We start from the raw sequence: 18,019 nt of genomic DNA, 5'->3' as shown, positions 1-18,019 counted from the left end.
TGTGGGAAACCCTGGCACGCGTACCCCTGTACTGACCACCCCGTGCTGACACGCCCCCCCTGTGCTAAGCCGGGATCCACGGCAGACACCCCTCACCGGTGGCTGAGCCTCAGAACGCTTCTCACCAAGGCCCCCGTCAGCCACCACAACCCATCGGGAGGCGCCCACATCCGAGTCATCCCTTCCCTTCTCAGACGCGGGCTCCAGAGCCCCAGGAGGGGAGGGGGCTGCCCAAGGTCACACGGCAAGGTGGGGACACTGCCCCGGATCCTGCCCCACTTTCCAGGTGACCCACCCATGAGGAATGGCCTGGGATGAGAAAGTTCTCAGCCTGGCCCTCACTGCAAACCCCCCAACCCGTCTGCAACGCCCTCCAGGACCCCCACCCAGCCCGGACCCCTGTAGGGGAGCCCCATCAGAAAGCACCATTTCCGTGTGCATGGAGAGGGCCTTCTCTACCCAACCAGACCTTATCCTGTACCACTGCCCCTCCTGCCAAGGCAACACCCTGGCTCCCCAGTGGGAAACAACTGCAGCCTCAGAAGTCTCGCTCTGGCCTGGGAAGCACTTCTGCTCATGGACCGCACCCCACCCCCACCCCATCAACAGCTCACTGCCAGACCCCAGTGGGCCATCCCTCGAGAGGGGGCCTGGGGCCTGGGGCCTGGGGCACACCTGTGGGAGCAGAAATCTCCAACCAGGAGAGGCAGGATCCAGGGCTCCAAAGACCCACCTGCTACCCCGCAGCCTGATTTTTCTCTCTCTGGGTTCTGAATTCCTGGTCACAGCCAAGGGCTGCAGTGAGGTGGCCTTTCCCTTAGGCCCAGCTGGCAGCACGGGAGCCAGCACCCTCACCCACCCCTGCAGAGACAGATGCAGGGAGCACCTACCAAGCCCTAGAGCCTGGTGGCCTGTGGAGCTCAGTGCTTCCCCAAGCACAGGCTGTCCTCAGGGTGGCAGCTCCACCCCTGCACCTGGCACCCCTTCCCATCCCAGCAGGCCAATCTGGGACCACACCCTTGGCTCAGCACCAGCTCTCTGTTCAGAGTCCTTAAGCTGCCAGGAAAGCGGTTAGCCCCTGCCACCGACGGGAGTCCCCACCCCCACTGCCCATAGGACTGCCCATCACCCTCTCGGGGACCTGGACTCAGGTCTGGGGGTCTCGCCTCCCTGGCGCCCCCCCACCCCCAACAGACCCAAAGTGTCAAAACAGGTTCCCAGCAGCTGCCTGGTCGCACACACGAGCCTCGGCCATCTCACCGTACACCGCAGGTAAGGCACGGGTTTCATGGCACACAGTCCCTGCTCAGGCCCACGGGACCCAGCTTCTGAACCCGGAGCGCCCTCTCCCTTTCCCAACACGAGGCGACAGTGGCGAACAGCTCCCATCTGGAGAGGGAGGCAAAGAGATGAGCACCCCCAGCAGAGTTCATGAGGCAGAGCAGTGTCCACTGGGCTTGTTTTGTCCATGAGTGTGCTGTGTTGGTGTCTCTGGGTGTTGGCATGCATCTGTGTGTGTACCTGTATGTGTGTCTATCTGTTGGTTGCGTGTGTCTGCTTTGTGACTGTGGCTGGGTGTGTCTCGGTGACTCTGTGTGTGTGCATCACTGTGTGTGTACCCCTGTGTGTGCGTCCCTGTGTATGCATTCCTGTGTGTGCTTGTGTGCGTCCCTGAGCGCATGCGTCCCTGTGTGTGTGCATGCGTGTGCGTCCCTGTGTATGCATCCCTGTGTGTGCATGTGTGCGTCCCCGAGTGCATGTGTCCCTGTGTGTGCATGCATGTGCGTCCCTGTGTGTGCATGTGTCCCCGAGTGCATGCGTCCCTATGTATGTGCATGTGTGCGTCCCCAAGTGCATGCGTCCCTGTGTGTACATGCGTGTGTATCCCTGTGTGTGTGCATTCCTGTGTGTGCATGTGCGTCCCCAAATGCATGTGTCCCTGTGTGTGTGCATGCATATGCGTCCCTGTGTGTGCATCCCTGTGTGTGCATCCCCGAGTGCATGTGTCCCTGTGTGTGTGCATGCGTGTGCATCCCTGTGTGTGTGCATTCCTGTGTGTGCATGTGTGCGTCCCCGAGTGCATAAGCCCCTGTGTGTGCATGCATGTGCGTCCCTGTGTGTGCATGTGTCCCCGAGTGCATGCGTCCCTATGTATGTGCATGTGTGCGTCCCCAAGTGCATGCGTCCCTGTGTGTGCATGCGTGTGTATCCCTGTGTGTGTGCATTCCTGTGTGTGCATGTGTGCGTCCCCAAATGCATGTGTCCCTGTGTGTGTGCATGCATGTGCGTCCCTGTGTGTGCATCCCTGTGTGTGCATCCCCGAGTACATGTGTCCCTGTGTGTGTGCATGCGTGTGCATCCCTGCGTGTGCATGTGTGTCCCCAAGTGCATGCATCCCTGTGTGTGTGCATGCGTGTGCATCCCTGTGTGTGTGCATTCCTGTGTGTGCATGTGTGCATCCCCGAGTGCATAAGTCCCTGTGTATGTGCATGCGTGTACATCCCTGTGTGTGCATATGTGCGTTCCCAAGTGCATGTGTCCCTGTGTGTGTGCATCCCTGCATGTGTGTGCATGCATGAGAATCAGGCAACGCATCTGATTCTCACGTTCTTCTGAAAGTGGGGGTAGGGGTGGGGGGTGAATATGGCGCTGACTGACCGGGGCAGATAAAGGGCGGAGGCGTCTCCAAGCTGCTTTCGTTTCACACTGACCGCATTTCAGCACAACGGGAGCACGGAGTGGGGCTGTTAAAAAGGCCAGTGTGTCTCACGGCCAACATTAAATCAGAGGCACCAATGAGGTCTCAGCAGCACCAGCCCAGGGGAGTCATTGGGCGCCCCCGAAATGCCCAGAGTGAGAGTGAGGTTTCTGCGTTTGGCAAATCAACAGACGGATGTTAAGGGGCAGCCAGCCAACACGTGGCGCTCAGGAACCTGGGGACGTGACGAAGGCTGCCCTTCCTCCGGCCCGCCAGCTGCACGTGCTCACAGATACAGAATCGAAACTGCGCCAGGCTGGCACGGTCCCAACGTCCTGAACAGGGCGAGGGCGGTGAACACGGGGAGAGCGATGAACAGTGCAGGGGTGACAATGAGGGCGAGGGCAAAGATCAGGGTGAGGACGATGAACAGGGCGAGGGCAGCGATCAGGGTGAGGGTGATGATCAGGGTGAGGGCGATGAACAGGGCTCACCAGGCTCCTGAGTCAGGATGTCCAGAGCTGCCATGGCCACCCACGGCCCGGTCCTGTCCGATACAGCAGCTCCCAACAGGCCCCACTGCTGCACCCACCGCAGCCTTCCCCAAGCACACATGGGGACACCGAGGCTGAGAGGGGGCATGGCCCGGGCTCAAGCCCATAGGCGTCTGGCTCCCGACCGCAGCCCACTGCTCAGCATCCCAGGTGGCCCCAGCCTTCCATGAGGTGCCCACATGTCCACCGAGCCCTCAAACTCTACAGAACAGCCTGCGGACGGTTCCTGCAGGAACCCCGGAGGACAGGGCTGGGGAGGACCAGGGACCCTGTGAGAGATGACGACAACGTGGGACACTGGGGTCTGGGAGCGCAGATGAGTTTCTTCTCAACGCCAGCACCAGCTGCCTGTCAGGGTGCTACACCAGACGCCGCCACCCCAGGGGCAGGGGTGTGGTTGGCAGGCCCATGGAGGAGGGCCCAGGCAGCAGAGTGGGGAGGAGCAGAGGGCGCTAACAGCCGTGGTGCACCCCCACCCACCCACAGTCGACAGCCGTGGTAAACTCTGGGGTGCTAAGGGAGCAGGGGCCACAGAGACCCAAGACCCAGCCAGGGCGACCAGCACAGGGACGGGGGCTGGCAAGCACACCCGACCTTCCCACATTCAGGGCGGACACACAGAGCCTCCTCCCCATCCTCCTCCAGGGACTCCTCCCCATCTCCCTCCCTGTCCTCCTCCAAGGTCTCCTCTCCATCCTCCCTGCCCCAGCCTCCTTGAGGGCCTCCTCCCCATCCCTTACCCATCCTCGTTACCCACCTCCAGGGCCTCCACCTGCCCACTGAGGAGATCCGGAGTGGCCTGCAGTCCACAGCTGGAGGGACGATGTGCCCTTAAGCATTCTGACCTTAGTGAGAACAGACACTGGCACTGTGCCACTTAAGAGTGGCAGCAGCTGTCCCCCCCCACCTAGCTTAGGTCTCTGCCGCCTCTCTTAGCAGCTCCAGGCCGAATTCCATGCAGCTGTCCCTGCAAGCACCTGCCTTGCCGGCCAGGAGGGAACCCAGCACCGCCTGCCATCGGCAGGACCAACCAGAGCCCTGCCCCATCCCTGGGGAGCCCACACAAGGCGACGCGGGCCCCTTGGCCCCCTCCGCTGCTCTGCCAGGCCACGGCAGGCGCGGCACGGGGCAGAGGCCCAGTGTGAGTCACTGCTTGGGGGCGTGGGGCGGGAGGAGGTGTGCAGGGGGCAGCAAGCGGCACTGCCAGCGAGGCCCGTGGTGTGCTGACCAGGCCAGGCATGCCCCGCCCACGGCCGGCACATCGATTACTGAGCTTCCCAGAAGCAGCTGTCGCGCTGTCCCCAGCTTTGCTGAGAGCCAGACTTAACTACTCTGGGCGCTTTGGCGCTAGCAGAATGTTCTCATGAATAATAAACAGGGGAATTATGCCCATTTATTAGAGGCTGCGGGCTGCTCTCTGCCTCAAAAGAGAGCCATGGCCCAGCAGGCTTTCTTCCAGGGCTGCAGACACAGAGAGGCAGCCTCGGAGCATCACGGGGAGATACAATGCACTCGGCCCCCAGGGAGGACCCTGCCCTGGCCGGGGCCTCCCAACCCACGGAGCACCGGACCCCAGCTCCCCCCGGAAAAGGCTCCCCCATGCTAAGGCTCCTGGCACACCGGCAAAGCCCCCCCTCCCCAGTTGCTCTCCTAAGACCCATTTAGCAACTCAAATAGCAAGTGTCTCCACAGGCCAGGTAGCTGGGAGACACCATAATCAAAGCACTGAACTCACTGCCCTCGTGAACCTCACAGTCCAGCCAGGGGAGGCTGACAGTGACAACAGATGGGATAACGAAGGAAGGGACGTAGGACCCGGAGTGTGAGAAGGTCAGTTCCACACAGCAGAGACGGCACCCAGGCAGGGGGTGGCTGCCCTTGAACATGGCACCATCCCGAGGGAGAACCGGCTAAGGGGTGGGGGGGCATCTGCAGCAGAGGGAGGGTCCCCGGGGTCGGAGCATGGCCGAGGGGTCCAGGCGCAGGAGGCCACACACCACTGCTGCGGCAGGAGAGAGGCGGAAGCTGGCAAATGGATGCAGGATGCTCACTGCTTCTCTGGGAACCTGGAACCAGCCTGCACGGTTTCCCTCCTGCAGGCTGGGACCCAGGCCTCTGGGCTCCGTGTGCTGCTGAGAGACACGCCCTCCTCCCTCCCTCCCCACGTCCCCTGCCCAAAGCGACAGCCCAGGCCCCCTGGATGACCGTAGTCCTGCCTCTGGCTTCACAAAGGGACAGTCGCCATCGGGTCTCCACTCGCTCACTGCTTGCCCATCCCAGCCTGGCCTTTCGAGCTCCTCAGGTACGGCCTCCTGGCAACACCAAGAAGGTGGCATTTCCCATTTCACAGGCACAGCGAGGTCACCTGCAGGTGCCACGAGTCAAAGTCATGACTGGGCACCCTTCCAGGGAAGGAGAGCCAGACCTGACCCAGGGAGGGGGACACAGAGACTGCCCCGGCTCTGGGAGACCCAGCTTCCTGCCATGCAGCTGGGTCAGCGCAGGCGGCCGACGGCTCAGCTCTGGAAAGATATCGAGCTGACCTGCCCTGGTGGCCCACCCCACGGCTAGGATAAGCCTGGAGTGTCAATTACCAGCATGTGCTGTGACATGGTCTCTGGGGATGGACATGTCCTAAGAAAGCCTCGGGGAGCCTGGCTTCAGAACCAGGCGGCCTCAGAACCTCCTTCCTGATTTCCCAACCAGATTTCAGGCGAACCCCAGCACCACCACGCCCCCATTCAGCCTTCCCCACTCCTTCCCATCCTGAACCCTACAGAATCAGACAAACAGCCCAGAAACAGGGCATGAAGGAAAAAGAAAAAGGATCTGTACGCCAGCAGGGAGCAGGGTCACCTGGCTTCAGCAGCAAGCTTCCAGGACACGAGCGACCCAAGCTGAAACCCAGGATCTAGGATGTGGCCCTTTGGAAAAGTATCAGGGTAGGTGGCCAAATAAGAAAACTTTTCGGAACCAACATTCTGGATCCTTCGGTTCCAGCTGGAGCTTGGCGGATAGGTTAAAACGGCATTCCCCATTTTCTCACCGAACCCCAACAGCCACGCAGATATGAGAGGGCCATCATCTCCATTTTACTGGGGGAAACGAGGGCTCAGCACGACGTACGCGCAGAGAGCAGACTCGAGCCCAGGTCCGTCTGAGAGAGAAGCACCTGCTGTCTCCCACCCGCCTCCTCCACCAGCCCCCTCTGAAAGAATGTGGACCAGAGAAGGAGCCAGGAGGCAGGCAGGGGGGATGCTGCCTGGCAGGGGCTTCCCCTGGTGAGCAAGGATGGCTGCACCCAGGGCTCCTGCAGCCCTTGAGAGTCTCTGGAGGAGGTCCCAGGTTGAGGCGTCAGCCAAGGGTCTCCCAGCTGCCCTGGGCCCACAGAGCACGGGGTCCAATGTGGGAGCACCCCGACATGCTCCTCGTGGGTGACGGAAATGCTCTCTGGGGCCACTTGGGCACCGAAACATCAGCCCCCCTGGGCTCCTACCCCAAGAAGCCCCCTGCTGCAATGGACAGGTGGGAAGGCAGACCTCACGGGCCAAGGGGACAGGGGCTGCAGAGAGCCACCTCATTCTGTAAACGGGGCTGAGCCTGGTGATCTCAACCCACCTCTCCGTGCACGTTTTCCCCAGGAAGCGGGAAAAAGCCTTCTCAACTGCATCGTTTCCTTTAGTATCTGGAGTTTCTCTTGTTGTTGCCAAACCACAGGCACGTGCTCCTGCTCAGAACAGAGGTGTGCAGGGAGGCCGCCCACACGAGGGCTGGCAGGGGTCTCAGAGCCTGCCATTTCTCACTCCTCGCCACCAGTAATTGCACAGTGGCTTATCTGTGTCCCCTGAGGGCAAGGGCCGTGCGACTCTTTTTCTCCATTTCTCCTCACGTTTAATAAATCCTTAGCAAATTAGAATATTTGAGGATGGGTGAGTAGACAGAGGTATGAATGGACAGACAGACGGGTGGACGGAAGACGGATGGACGGACGGGTGAGTGGAGAGGTGGGTTGTAGGGGTAGGTGCGTGGACAGGAAGGTGCTTTGATGGGAGATGGATGAACGGACGCCTCTCCTCTTCCCAGGAACAACGCTGGCAGCATGAGGGATGTAGGAAGCTGAGAGGCAGCTGTTTAGAAAATGAATTAAAAAACCCAGCGCCTGGAACATTCCACACCCTCTTCAGTAATAGCAAGAGGAAAAAAACCCTGGAAAATTCTAAACCCCAGGTCAGCCCGAGACAAAAGCAATTAGGTATTCCCTAAGGATCCTTCTGACCCATGGATTCTATGAATATAAGTAGAAGACACTAGGGCAAGAAAAAATGAGAAGGAAACCTTACCCTTCACATGCCTGGCCATGCACACACAACCTTGGCAGGCCACTGAGTCAACTCAAACCCTTTCCCACTAATCCTGGAATGAGAGAGTCAGAATATTCTCCACACAGGCCCCAGTAGGTACCGGGTGGCATCGACCGGAGCTGACCCTAAACACAAATCCTTTGCCAGTGCCGGCCTCAGCCACCCAGGGAACACAGGTCAGTTCTGATTCCTACACAGAGGGAAAGGTGCTACATCCTCCTGGCTGGCACTCCCGGCACCCTTCAGAACAAGGATGGGGCATCAGGAAGGGAGAGCAAGCAGTAGTCCAGCTTGGTTTGACATCCTAAGTGCCACTGGTCCACATGGTTGAGCCCCGGGAGTTAGCCAGAGTCGGATGTGGGCCCCTGGGGGCAGCTCAGGAAATGCGCCCTGAAGCAACAAACAGGCCTCTGAGCTCTTCCAGGCCTGTCCTCAGAGAAGGATGCCCCGGGTGCAGCAAGGGCCTGACTCATTGCCCATCCCCAGCTCCGACACCCTGGTCAAGGATGTACCACTGCCAGTCATCACAGGAGACATGGGCGGGGCAGAGGCCAGCAAGACGAAGGGCCCCTCTGCCCGGGGCAGGCACTCTGCCCCACGGAGCCAAGGCTGCCCCACTGTCAACTGCTCGCGATGAGCAGGGCTCCCCGCGCCATGGCTCAGCCACACCCTGGCAGCTGCGCCACGAGAGCTCCATTCAGATTCATACACCACGCACATCACTGCATTCACATCTCTGCATTCAGCTGTAGCAAATTAAAAGTAAACTGGAATTATACACCAAATAGTCTGAATTTTAACTGCAGGCCAAGAAATGGGTTCGGCCAAGGTTTTCCTGCCTTTTTCTCTGAACAATTATGTTAAATATCAGTTGAGTATACGAATGAGTGTGTGAGTGTGTGTGAGCATGTGGCTGTATACATGAGTGTGTAAGTGAATGAATGTGTGTACCCATATGTGTGCATGAGTGTGTCTGTGTATGTATGATTGGCTCTCCCTGCATGTATGAGTGTGCATGTGTGTCTGTATCTGAGTACGTAAATGCACACGTATGAACGTCTGAGTAGGTGTGCTTGAGTGTGCAAGTATGTGTATGCGTGTGTCTGTATATCACTATGAATGTACAACTGTGCATATACAAATGAATGCATGAATGTGTGGGTTTCTGTGTAAGTGTGCATGTGCAAATGTATGTACAAATGTGAGTCTGTGTGTGTCTATCTGTATGTGGGTGTATTTATCTGTGTATGAGTGTGAGTGTCTATTATGTCTGAATGCATAACAGTATGTGCAAATTGTGTGTTTAAGTGTGGACATTTGAAAGTGCTAGTGTGTCTAAGTCTGTAAGTATGGATGTGTGAGAAGGTATGTGCAAGTGTGCATATGCATGTGTGTCTGTGTGCAAGTGTTTAAGTGCAGATGTATGAATCTGTGTAAGTATGGGTGCATGAGTGTGTGAGTGTGGATGTATAATGAGCGTGTCTGTCTCTGAGTGTGGAATGTATTCGTGTAAGTGTGGGCCTATGAGCGTGTGAATGTGGGAGTATGCCTGTGAAGCCTTTCGCCTTCCCCCTGGAAAGGAAACCCTCACGCCCCCCCAGCACTCAGCTCAGCCCCCTCCGCACGTGGCACAGGCAGGAGGGGAGCCAGGACTGGGCAGCCCCAGGCCTCAGTGCGGCAGCAGGAAGGACGCAAGTGAGGCGCTCAGGGGACAAATAAGGGCCCTGAAAACTGAAGGCATGAACAGAGAGCAGCCGAGTGCGAGCTCCTTCGCCTCAGAGCATTTCAGGGTGAAGGAGATGCGCCAGGCCCAGGCGGCCCATGGGACAGCCCCAGACGTCGAAGGTAATTTGACTCTCGCCAGCACTTCCACAGAGGGCTCCTCTCAGAGCTGACTTCTCAGCATTTGCAATTACAAATGCAAAAATCCCCTTCCCGTTGCATAAAGCACGCATTCACACAGCATCTCCTCAAACACTCTGATAAAGGCCGGCCAAGTAACTGGGCCACAAGTATCTTCTGACAGCCCCTTCAGCTGGTGGAAATCCACCTCCAGAACCTCCGGGAAGCAGAGGTCCGGCAGAGCCTGTGCAACAGCAAGGAAAAGGCCAAGCTGCATGGGACCTCCAGGTGCAGGCTGGGACCCAGGAACACCTGAACTACAGGCAGGACAAAAATGGGTCTCTACCCCCAGGCCTCAGGCCTCAAACGCAGGAGGATGCCAGCCTTGACCTCCTCGGTTTAAAATGAGCAACCATGGACCTGCCATCTCTGCGGGTAGCATGAGGCCGTCTCTCCCTCACTCCACACCCAGGCTCATCAGGAAGCCACAAATGAGTCGTGGCTTCCCCAGGCCCTTTGCACCTGCCCAGACTCAGATTCCCTTCAAGTGCTTACAGCAGGGCCTCTGCAGGGCAGCTGCCAGACGTCGGTTCCCTAGAACATGGGAGACCCAGGGGGGCCCTGGAGGTCAGGTAAAATCCGCATGCCTGCCCTACCCAGCACTGCCCAGAGCCAGCGCCAGCTCTGCCTGTTCCCGGTCCGAACGAGAAGGCTCCACCCACAGCCTGCTTCCCTGCCCTCCTACTGGAGCCACAGGGCCTAACTCCACACGGAATAGTTCGGGAAGAGAGTGGGGCTGTCGCCTCCTGCTGCTTCCCTTCCCCCAAATCTGCCTTCTGCAGCCCGCTGTGCAGAAGAAAGCTCCAGCCTATACCTGTCCGGGGTGAGGATGGAAACCCCCTCCCCGCTGTGTTTCCCGGGCCACCTGCTGCCAAGCCGTGGCTCGGACCCCAGTCTCAGAATCGAGAGAGGAAGGAGGACACTCACCTTTCCAAAGTCTCGGACATCGAAGAGGTCGAAGGGGTCAAACAGCTCACTGTTCCTTAATCCAAATTTGTCATGGCAGACTTTAAGGAAGGTTCGAATGTTCTTCAGACACAGAAACTAGGGAAGAGAAGGAAAAGGTCATTCAAGTTTTGTCCTCGTTGGCCCAGATGCCAGAGCGGTGCCCGCGGTTCACCCTGGCAGCTCACACATTAACGGGTGCCCCTCCCCAGCGCCTGCCAGCACGTTTCAGCTCGAGCAGCCGTGACTAGAAATGAGATGTACTGGCCCTTGGTTGGTCAAGTGCCAGGCACACACCTTCTGACAGCGCAGACCCACCTCCGTTTCGATACTCTACACAGGGCAGAGCCAACGGCCGGGGTCACCAGACAGACCCACCAGAGGGGGAAGCCGGAACCCCCAAATCAAGGCCTCGCTGTCCCCACAGCTGAGCCCCAGGCAGCCCAGGCTGCCTGGATTCCTTAAAAAGAAAACGGCATTTTGAAGCCATTCAAAGTGCGTATTCACCGCTAATGGGCCACCACCACGTCCGTGTCCTTCGAGGAGACAGAGCTAGGAGAGAGATGCACACCCCAGCCAAACACTCCCACGTCCACGCTGCTCCCTCCGGGTCCCACCAGCGACACAGACCATTTGCGCTGATGTTCCCATCTCCAAATCCAATTCCCTTCCCTGACAGTGGGAAACCTGGCTTCTGGCTCCCATTATCCTCAATATAGTCTATTATTTGCTCAATCGTAGAATACACCAGAAGTCATTCCCTAATTGCTAACCCATGCTCCTGAGAACACTCACCATTCGTTTATCGTTGTCTGCAGCCAAAATACCGTATCCACAGTTACACGTGTTGTGGTTATGGCATTCGTTTAAATGCAGCCGGTTCATCCGTCTCCATCAGTATTTCATGCTGGGAGTCTCCACCCACCCCCCATCCTTGTTGAATTTATTTCATGTATGTATTTTATGCACGTAAAACATTCACATAGTTTCAAAAGTCAGAACTTTTCAAAAGGTATACACGGGTGAGGGTCGGCCCCCCTTCCCCGCCCACCCTGCCCCCACCCAGCCCCTGAGGAATCAGCACCTTTCCTTGGGGGACTACTCCTGTGTCTGTGTCTGCAGAAATAAGCATCACACACAGTTCTTTATCCCCATGTTTCCCACAGGAAGGTGGCACGCTACAGGCCTCTGGGCTCACTGCTTTTCTCACTTTACACTGCACCTGGAAATCACTCCCCTCAACTCACAGGGGCTCGCCTTGCTCTTTTGTACAGCTGCGTACCCCTCCACTGGGTGGGCATGCGATGTATATCCAACCACTCTCTAGAAGTTTCTGAAGACACAAGCCCACAGACGTCTGCAGAAGATGCCGTGTTTTGCCTCGTCTCGCCCCTGAACCATCACAAACACACTGGCCCGCTTTAAGGCCCCCCCAACGACATCCTTGACCAGGATCATTTGCAGCAAAACTACCTCACTGCCGGCTTGGGCATTTCCACTCCTCCTAGGAGCCTCTGAACGGGGCAGTCCCCTGGCCATGCCCGCCCCCAGGTCCGCCCCCATGTCTGCCCCAGGGCTTCTCACTCTCCCGTCGCAGCCACACAGGCATGTGAGGCCGGACCACAGAGTTTAGGGTTTCCATCACATCAGCAGCTCTCTGCATTTGTGCTGTCCCCCCACCCCTGCCTGGGAATCTCAGGGGTGGGGTCCTGTGCTCTGCCATCCTCCAGGCACTTGGAGGGGTGAAGGATACAGAACCAGGGGGACACAGCCCCAAGAATGCTCACAGGATCCTCTGCCCTAGCCCAGAAGGCCAACTGCCCCCTCTGTGGTTCTGTAAGACGTCCAAACCACTGCCTCACTGTGCAACCCCATTCCTGCCAGGGGCACCCGGGGGCTCTAGGCTCCGGGCCCCCCATGCTTGTCCCAGTCACCCGCCGCCAGCCCCACAGGACACGCTGAGCGTCCACTCCAGCCCAACCAAATTCTGCACATCGCTTGTCTCTAATTTCCACTAAGCGTTTATTTTCACTCCCCTGAGCCTCCCATTTTTAGATGTAATTGCACAGGCCTTGCCCACAAACACAGCGGTGGGCCAGGGCCCTTCCACAGCCGCAACTGAGGCCAGGGCCCCGCCCAGTGGGCACAGCGTCTGTCCACCACGCTCCCGCCCGCAGCTGTTCTGGGCAGTGAGGATGCAGTCTGGGCATCTGCGCCGTGCCGGCAGGCTGGCGGGGCCGGGAAGCAGCAGGCAGCACTGCATGAGGACAGCCCGTGCCCAGGCCACCCTGGGCTGCTGCGCCACCGAAGGCTTCCTCCTCGCCCCCTTCAACTCCCCCCATTACCCAGAAGGAACTAAGGGGCAGGGGTGCGGAGGTCATCGGCCCCCAGCTAGAGAGCGGCAGAACTGAGATTGGAGCCCACACATGCTCCCTTCAAGAGGTCAGGTCTCCTCTGGGTGCCAAGCACTCCGGCCCGCCTGGCACAGGCCCAGGTCGCTCACGATGTCCCACACATGTCAATGGGCAGCGTCCCTTTCACTCTCAAAAGTGACCCAGTCCCTGGACCAGATAAGTCCTGAAACCTAGAGGGCCCCAGCCTCTCCAGATCATCAGCTAGTTCCATCCCCCTACCCCAGATTAGTGACAGACCCTCCCAACATGAAAAAGTTAGAATGGGCATAGCCCAAATACCCCTAAAGAGTGGGAGAAAGATCAAAGGTGATGGTGCCGTTATACAGAGATGGTAGGGTTTAATAAACGAGTATGGCTGCTGAATCATTAAATTGATATTTCTTTACGTCTCCAGTATTTTAGAGCAGCTAGAAATAAAAACACAAAATTGTGGAACTACAATCCACACCAAACTCTGAAATCCATTCTACAATTAATTACTGTGCCATGCTTTGAAATTTATTGTTTTGCAAATATGTTGTTTTTCACAAAAAAGAAAAAGTCAATTGTGACGATAAAAAATATCTATGCCTTCTAGCCTCCTATATTCAGGAACAACTAGAAGGAAAACTCTGAGATGATGGTGCAGTAGCCCACGACAAACTCTGGGATCTGTTCTGCAATTACTTGTCGAAGAGTGCTTTGAAATTATTGCTTTTCACTTTCTTTGCTTTGTATATATGTTATATTATACAATTAAAAAAGTTTTAATCAGGAAAAAAAGTGGCCCAGTGTGAATGATAAGTCAGGTGGTCACCTGTGTATCTCCTGCAACAGACAAGCAGGGAAACCGAGGCCCAGGGATGGAGAGGGAGCGGGCAAGGCTGGGTGGCAAGGAGCGCCAGACCCCGTGTTGCAGGGCCTGATCCGCTCTCCTTCCACCCAGCCAGCACAGCCCACAGGTGCCGCCCCCTGGGCCCCTCCCTCCCCAGCAGCCCGGGACACAGGTGGGGGGGGGGGGTGGCGGGCATGCAGTCCAGGGCCTGGCCATTCAGAGCTCACAGTCCCCACCACAGGGACAGGGCCAGGGTGAGCAGGTGACCCGAAGCACAGCCAAGGAGCCTTCAGCTGCCTCTCCTAGGAGAGCCCACCCTGCCTGGGGGTTTGGAGGGTGGGAGCGCGAGGGGGCACATCCTAGTCCGGTGGGCGCTGTGTGGGCGCCGTCGAGGACAGAGGCTGGGTGATGTCAGGCGAGCACAGACGGAGAGCACACCCAGAAGTCTCCATCCTGCCCCGGCCGGTGTGGTGGGGCCAGGCCCCGACTCCTGCAGCCTGACAGCTGGCCGTGTCCCTGTGGCTTCAGGGGACAAGTGGCATCCTCGCCTAACCCTGCCTGCAGGCCCCTACCAAAGAAAGGCCACTGCTCCACCAGCACCCTGCAAGCCAGCATGCACCCCCAGGAGTCCAGCTACGCGGCCCCAAAATGGGCCAGTCCCCAGAAAACAAGAGGCCAAGATCAGCACCTGCCTCCCCCGGGGCCCACTCTAAACATGTTTAGGGCACTCTGTGGGGACCAGGCCCCTTCCTGGTCCCCACAGCCCCAGACTGCGGGCAGACCTCAGGGCCTTTGCCTCCCTGCGCCTCGAACAATCACCCCGTGAACACCTCACCGGCAGGTGGGACAAGACAGTTGGGGGTCCGCAGGCTGGAGACGGTGGCCTCTCCTCTGCACTGACCTCAGATCTCATCGGGCTGAATCTGATGAGCGAAGGCCATGGGCTCCACCCCAGGCGGCCATCACCCCAGCTGGACAACAGCAGGCCGGCTCCCACTGCTCGCTGTCACCTGTCACCCAGCTCCCGTGGAGCCTGGGAAGGAGCAGGAGGGACAGAAGGCCCTGGGGGCCACAAGCCACGGCTGGCAGCCAGGGCTGCCCAAGGGCCTCTCCAGGGAAGGCAGCACTGCAGAGCCCAGGAGGCCGCACAGGGGGCCCTGCTCGTGGGTGGCCTTGAACCCCACCTGGAGGGGGGCGACAACAGGGCCAGGGGCCACCCCACTCCCCACCCACCATGCTCCCCTTACTGCTCCCTCCTTCCGCCGAGGCAGTGTGGGAAGAACGGAATGGAGTGGGGAAAGGAAGGCCCTTCCCGAGCACGTGGCCTGACCCCACGTCCCCCACACCCACCCGACCCCACGACCCCCAACCCTGCACCCACCTGACCCCAGGTCCCCCTGACCCTGGGTCCCCCACAGCCCTCCAACCCCATGCTCCACAAACCTGCACCCACCTGACCCCACATTTCCCGTGTCTACCTCACTCCCAAGGGCCAGGGGCTGAACCGTGCCCTTTACCGCGTGCTCCCCCAATGAACATGTCACTACCAAGAGGCAGGTGTGAGGGAAATTGAGGCCCAGGAGATGCAGTCGTCAGGGGTCCCACGGCCCGTGGGCCTCGGCCCAGGGTTTTGTGGCTTGGACAGAGGGAACGCAGAGCCTGGCATGGACCACTGGGCCCCAGACCCCTGGTGATAGCTGCGGGGAGATTAGCAGGAGCCCGCTTCCTGACCGAGCACATTCCGTGTCCCACGCTAACAGGCTGCGGCACACGAGCCCATGCAACGCCCTCATCGCTCTGCAACCCAGAGGGGCAGCCCGAGGGGCCGAGAAGCTATGCCGGGAAGAGCTCAGTGTGCACGCAGAGGAGGGACAGGTCAGGGCCGCGGCTGGGGACGACAGCAAAGGGGGACCGGGGACACGGGGATGCCCCCACGCCCCCCCCCCACCCCGGGCCTCCTGGGCAGAACACCAGGCTGACAGCTCCTGGCCACGCTCAGTTGGAGCCATAGACGGGACACACCTGGAGCCAGGCCCTTGTTTGGAGAGGCTCAGTCTGATGGCCCCTCCGGCTCACAGGTCCTGGAGGGGCACAAGCCTGGCACCTCTGCCAGCTGCTGTCTAGGGGCTGGCGGAGAGAGACCCTGCCCCAGCCTGGGAGGAGAGCCAGCCAGGACACCTGGGAGGGATGCAGCGCCCTCCCACCCCCACCCCAGAGACCCCTGGACTCAGGCCCTTCTCCAGGCAAAAGCCAGAAATGCCTAAGAGAGGCTGGGGCATGGCAGCCTCCAGGCTCAAGAGAATAAAAAGTGTCCTTCAACACCTCTGGACCCGGAGAACAGCCTGACACTTCCTCAACAATCCGAGCACATGATGACCACAAGACCCGGCCACCACACAGCCCCCCCAGACACAGCACACAGCACCCACGGCAGGGAAGAGGCGGAGGCAGCCCAGCGCCCACCCACAAATGGACGGCTAACGCACGCGTGGCTGGTTTCACACAGCACAGTACCCCCGCCATAGAGAGGAATGAATGAAGACCCGACACGTGCGCCACACGGGTGAGCCTTCACCCCGCTGTGCCGACGGAAGGAGCCACACACGAGAGGACAGACGCCGCCTGACTCCACTCAGACGAGATGCCCAGAGCTGGCAGTCCCAGGAGGACGGAGAATGGACAGGCAGGTGCCGTGGGGAGGACGTTGAGGGGGGGGACTGAATGCAACCAGATCATGGTGATGGGCGCACAACACCGTGAGTGCACTTAATGCCACTGAACTCCACACTCTAAAATCCTTAAAATGGTGACGTTTATGTTTTTTAGCACCAAAAAAACCCAACCCTGGAACTTTCAGAAAGAGGCAGGGCTGTCCATACCTGAATCTCATCTTCTGTAACAAAGGCTCCAAAAAGTATCCACAGGCCCCAGGGAGGTTTCTGGCAATATTGTAACAAGTGGCACTAAAGCCACCCTCAACTAAAATGGTAAATCCCACCCTCGGAAGCTTCCGGCTGGAACGCCACTGACTCACCGGACCTGAGCGGAGCTGGTCAGAACACGGAGGAGAGCTCTGAAGAGGAAGAAACGGGGAGACGAATCCATTTCTCGTCTTATCAGCACTCTCGTTCCAAACGTCCCTTCAAATGGCTTCATCACGAGTTAATATCTGTAGCTTGTGAAGAGGACTTTTCAAATTGGGGGCCCATGGGGAGAACACGTAGCCTTGGGGTGATGCATGGGCCAGAAGCAGGGGCTACCCTGGGCCCCCAGCCCAGGTCAAAGCCTAACCCGGAGCAGGGGCTCTAGAGCCGGCAAATGAACACAGGAACAAGTGAATAAATGAACAAATGCCTCTCGGGTATTGTCAGGTGTACCCCAAGTGCGGAGAACTCTGAATTGGCCTAGCTTTCCCCACGGCGGCTTTAGAGGTGCCTGGACGCCCCCAGGAGAGCAGCTGCCACTCAGGTGGCAACCTGTACTTCCAGAAGCAGGCGGTGAGATAGGGGTTTGGCCTTGACCCCTCTTTCCGCACACAGCAACACCTCCACGTGCCAGCTCACTGGGGCTCACGGCACCCCAATAACAACGCACTTGACAGATGATGAAGCAGGAGCAGGCGGCCTGTCCAGTCCCCCAGGCCCTGCAGGCTCACCAGGTGACGTTGGCTCAGTCAGGATGGACCTGGGCAGTCAGGGGCTCAATCATGTCTTGCCAATTTAACATGAAAACTTCCTCCCGGAGGCACCACCCGGGCGGGCACCACGCGAGCACCAGCGGGACAAGTAGACTGGTGTGGCCTTGGCGTGAGGTCTCCCGGGAGGCCCTCTGCACCCCATCACAGTGCGGAGCTGCTGTTCCTGCACTGTGGGTGTTGTTTCCTTTGGCCCGTGCCAGGATCTTTGGGGTGAGCGGGAACGGGGCAAGCTGCGTTCAGCCGGGCACCTGCCATGCACAATCGGGCACAAAGCTGCCCACCCAAAGAGGGAAGTCTAGCCCAAGCCTTCCAGAGAGGACCACATCCATAGTTTGTTTCACTGCACATTTCATAAAGGTGTAAGTTTTGCTAAAAATATTTATGCCAAAACAACGTCAGGTGTCACTATGGTCTTCTCAGATAACAAAGCATTGGCAGGCACTGAGGCTGGGGTTATGTTGGAAGAGGGCATCCTGCAAGGCAGACCTGCCAAGACACAGCATCAGGAGCAGGGTCCAGCCGTCAGTGAACCCAGACTCCATCCCTACCCCCACCCCCAGCCCAGGAGGCCCAGACCCCATCGCCCCCATCTGGAGGACTCCACACAAGCCCCTGCCCCACTCCCCTTGGCACC

At 58.6% G+C, this 18,019-nt stretch overlaps 1 protein-coding gene across 3 annotated transcripts in view; it reads right to left on the bottom strand.

Annotated features, from left to right (window-relative positions):
• The window catches only part of VAV2 (vav guanine nucleotide exchange factor 2), a 194,754-nt gene that overhangs the window by 139,478 nt on the left and 37,257 nt on the right, over positions 1–18,019 (bottom strand). For all 3 annotated transcript variants that reach the window (XM_077149047.1, XM_077149049.1, XM_077149050.1), the window contains exon 2: positions 10,443–10,559. In XM_077149047.1, the coding sequence (XP_077005162.1) occupies positions 10,443–10,559 (117 nt within the window). The remainder of the gene's footprint in view (positions 1–10,442; positions 10,560–18,019) is intronic.

Source organism: Tamandua tetradactyla, chromosome 2 (genome assembly GCF_023851605.1).
Source record: "Tamandua tetradactyla isolate mTamTet1 chromosome 2, mTamTet1.pri, whole genome shotgun sequence".
Taxonomy (NCBI): Eukaryota; Metazoa; Chordata; class Mammalia; order Pilosa; family Myrmecophagidae; genus Tamandua; species Tamandua tetradactyla.
Note: the sequence above shows the minus strand (reverse complement) of the source record. Positions and strands in the feature narration are given on the sequence as shown.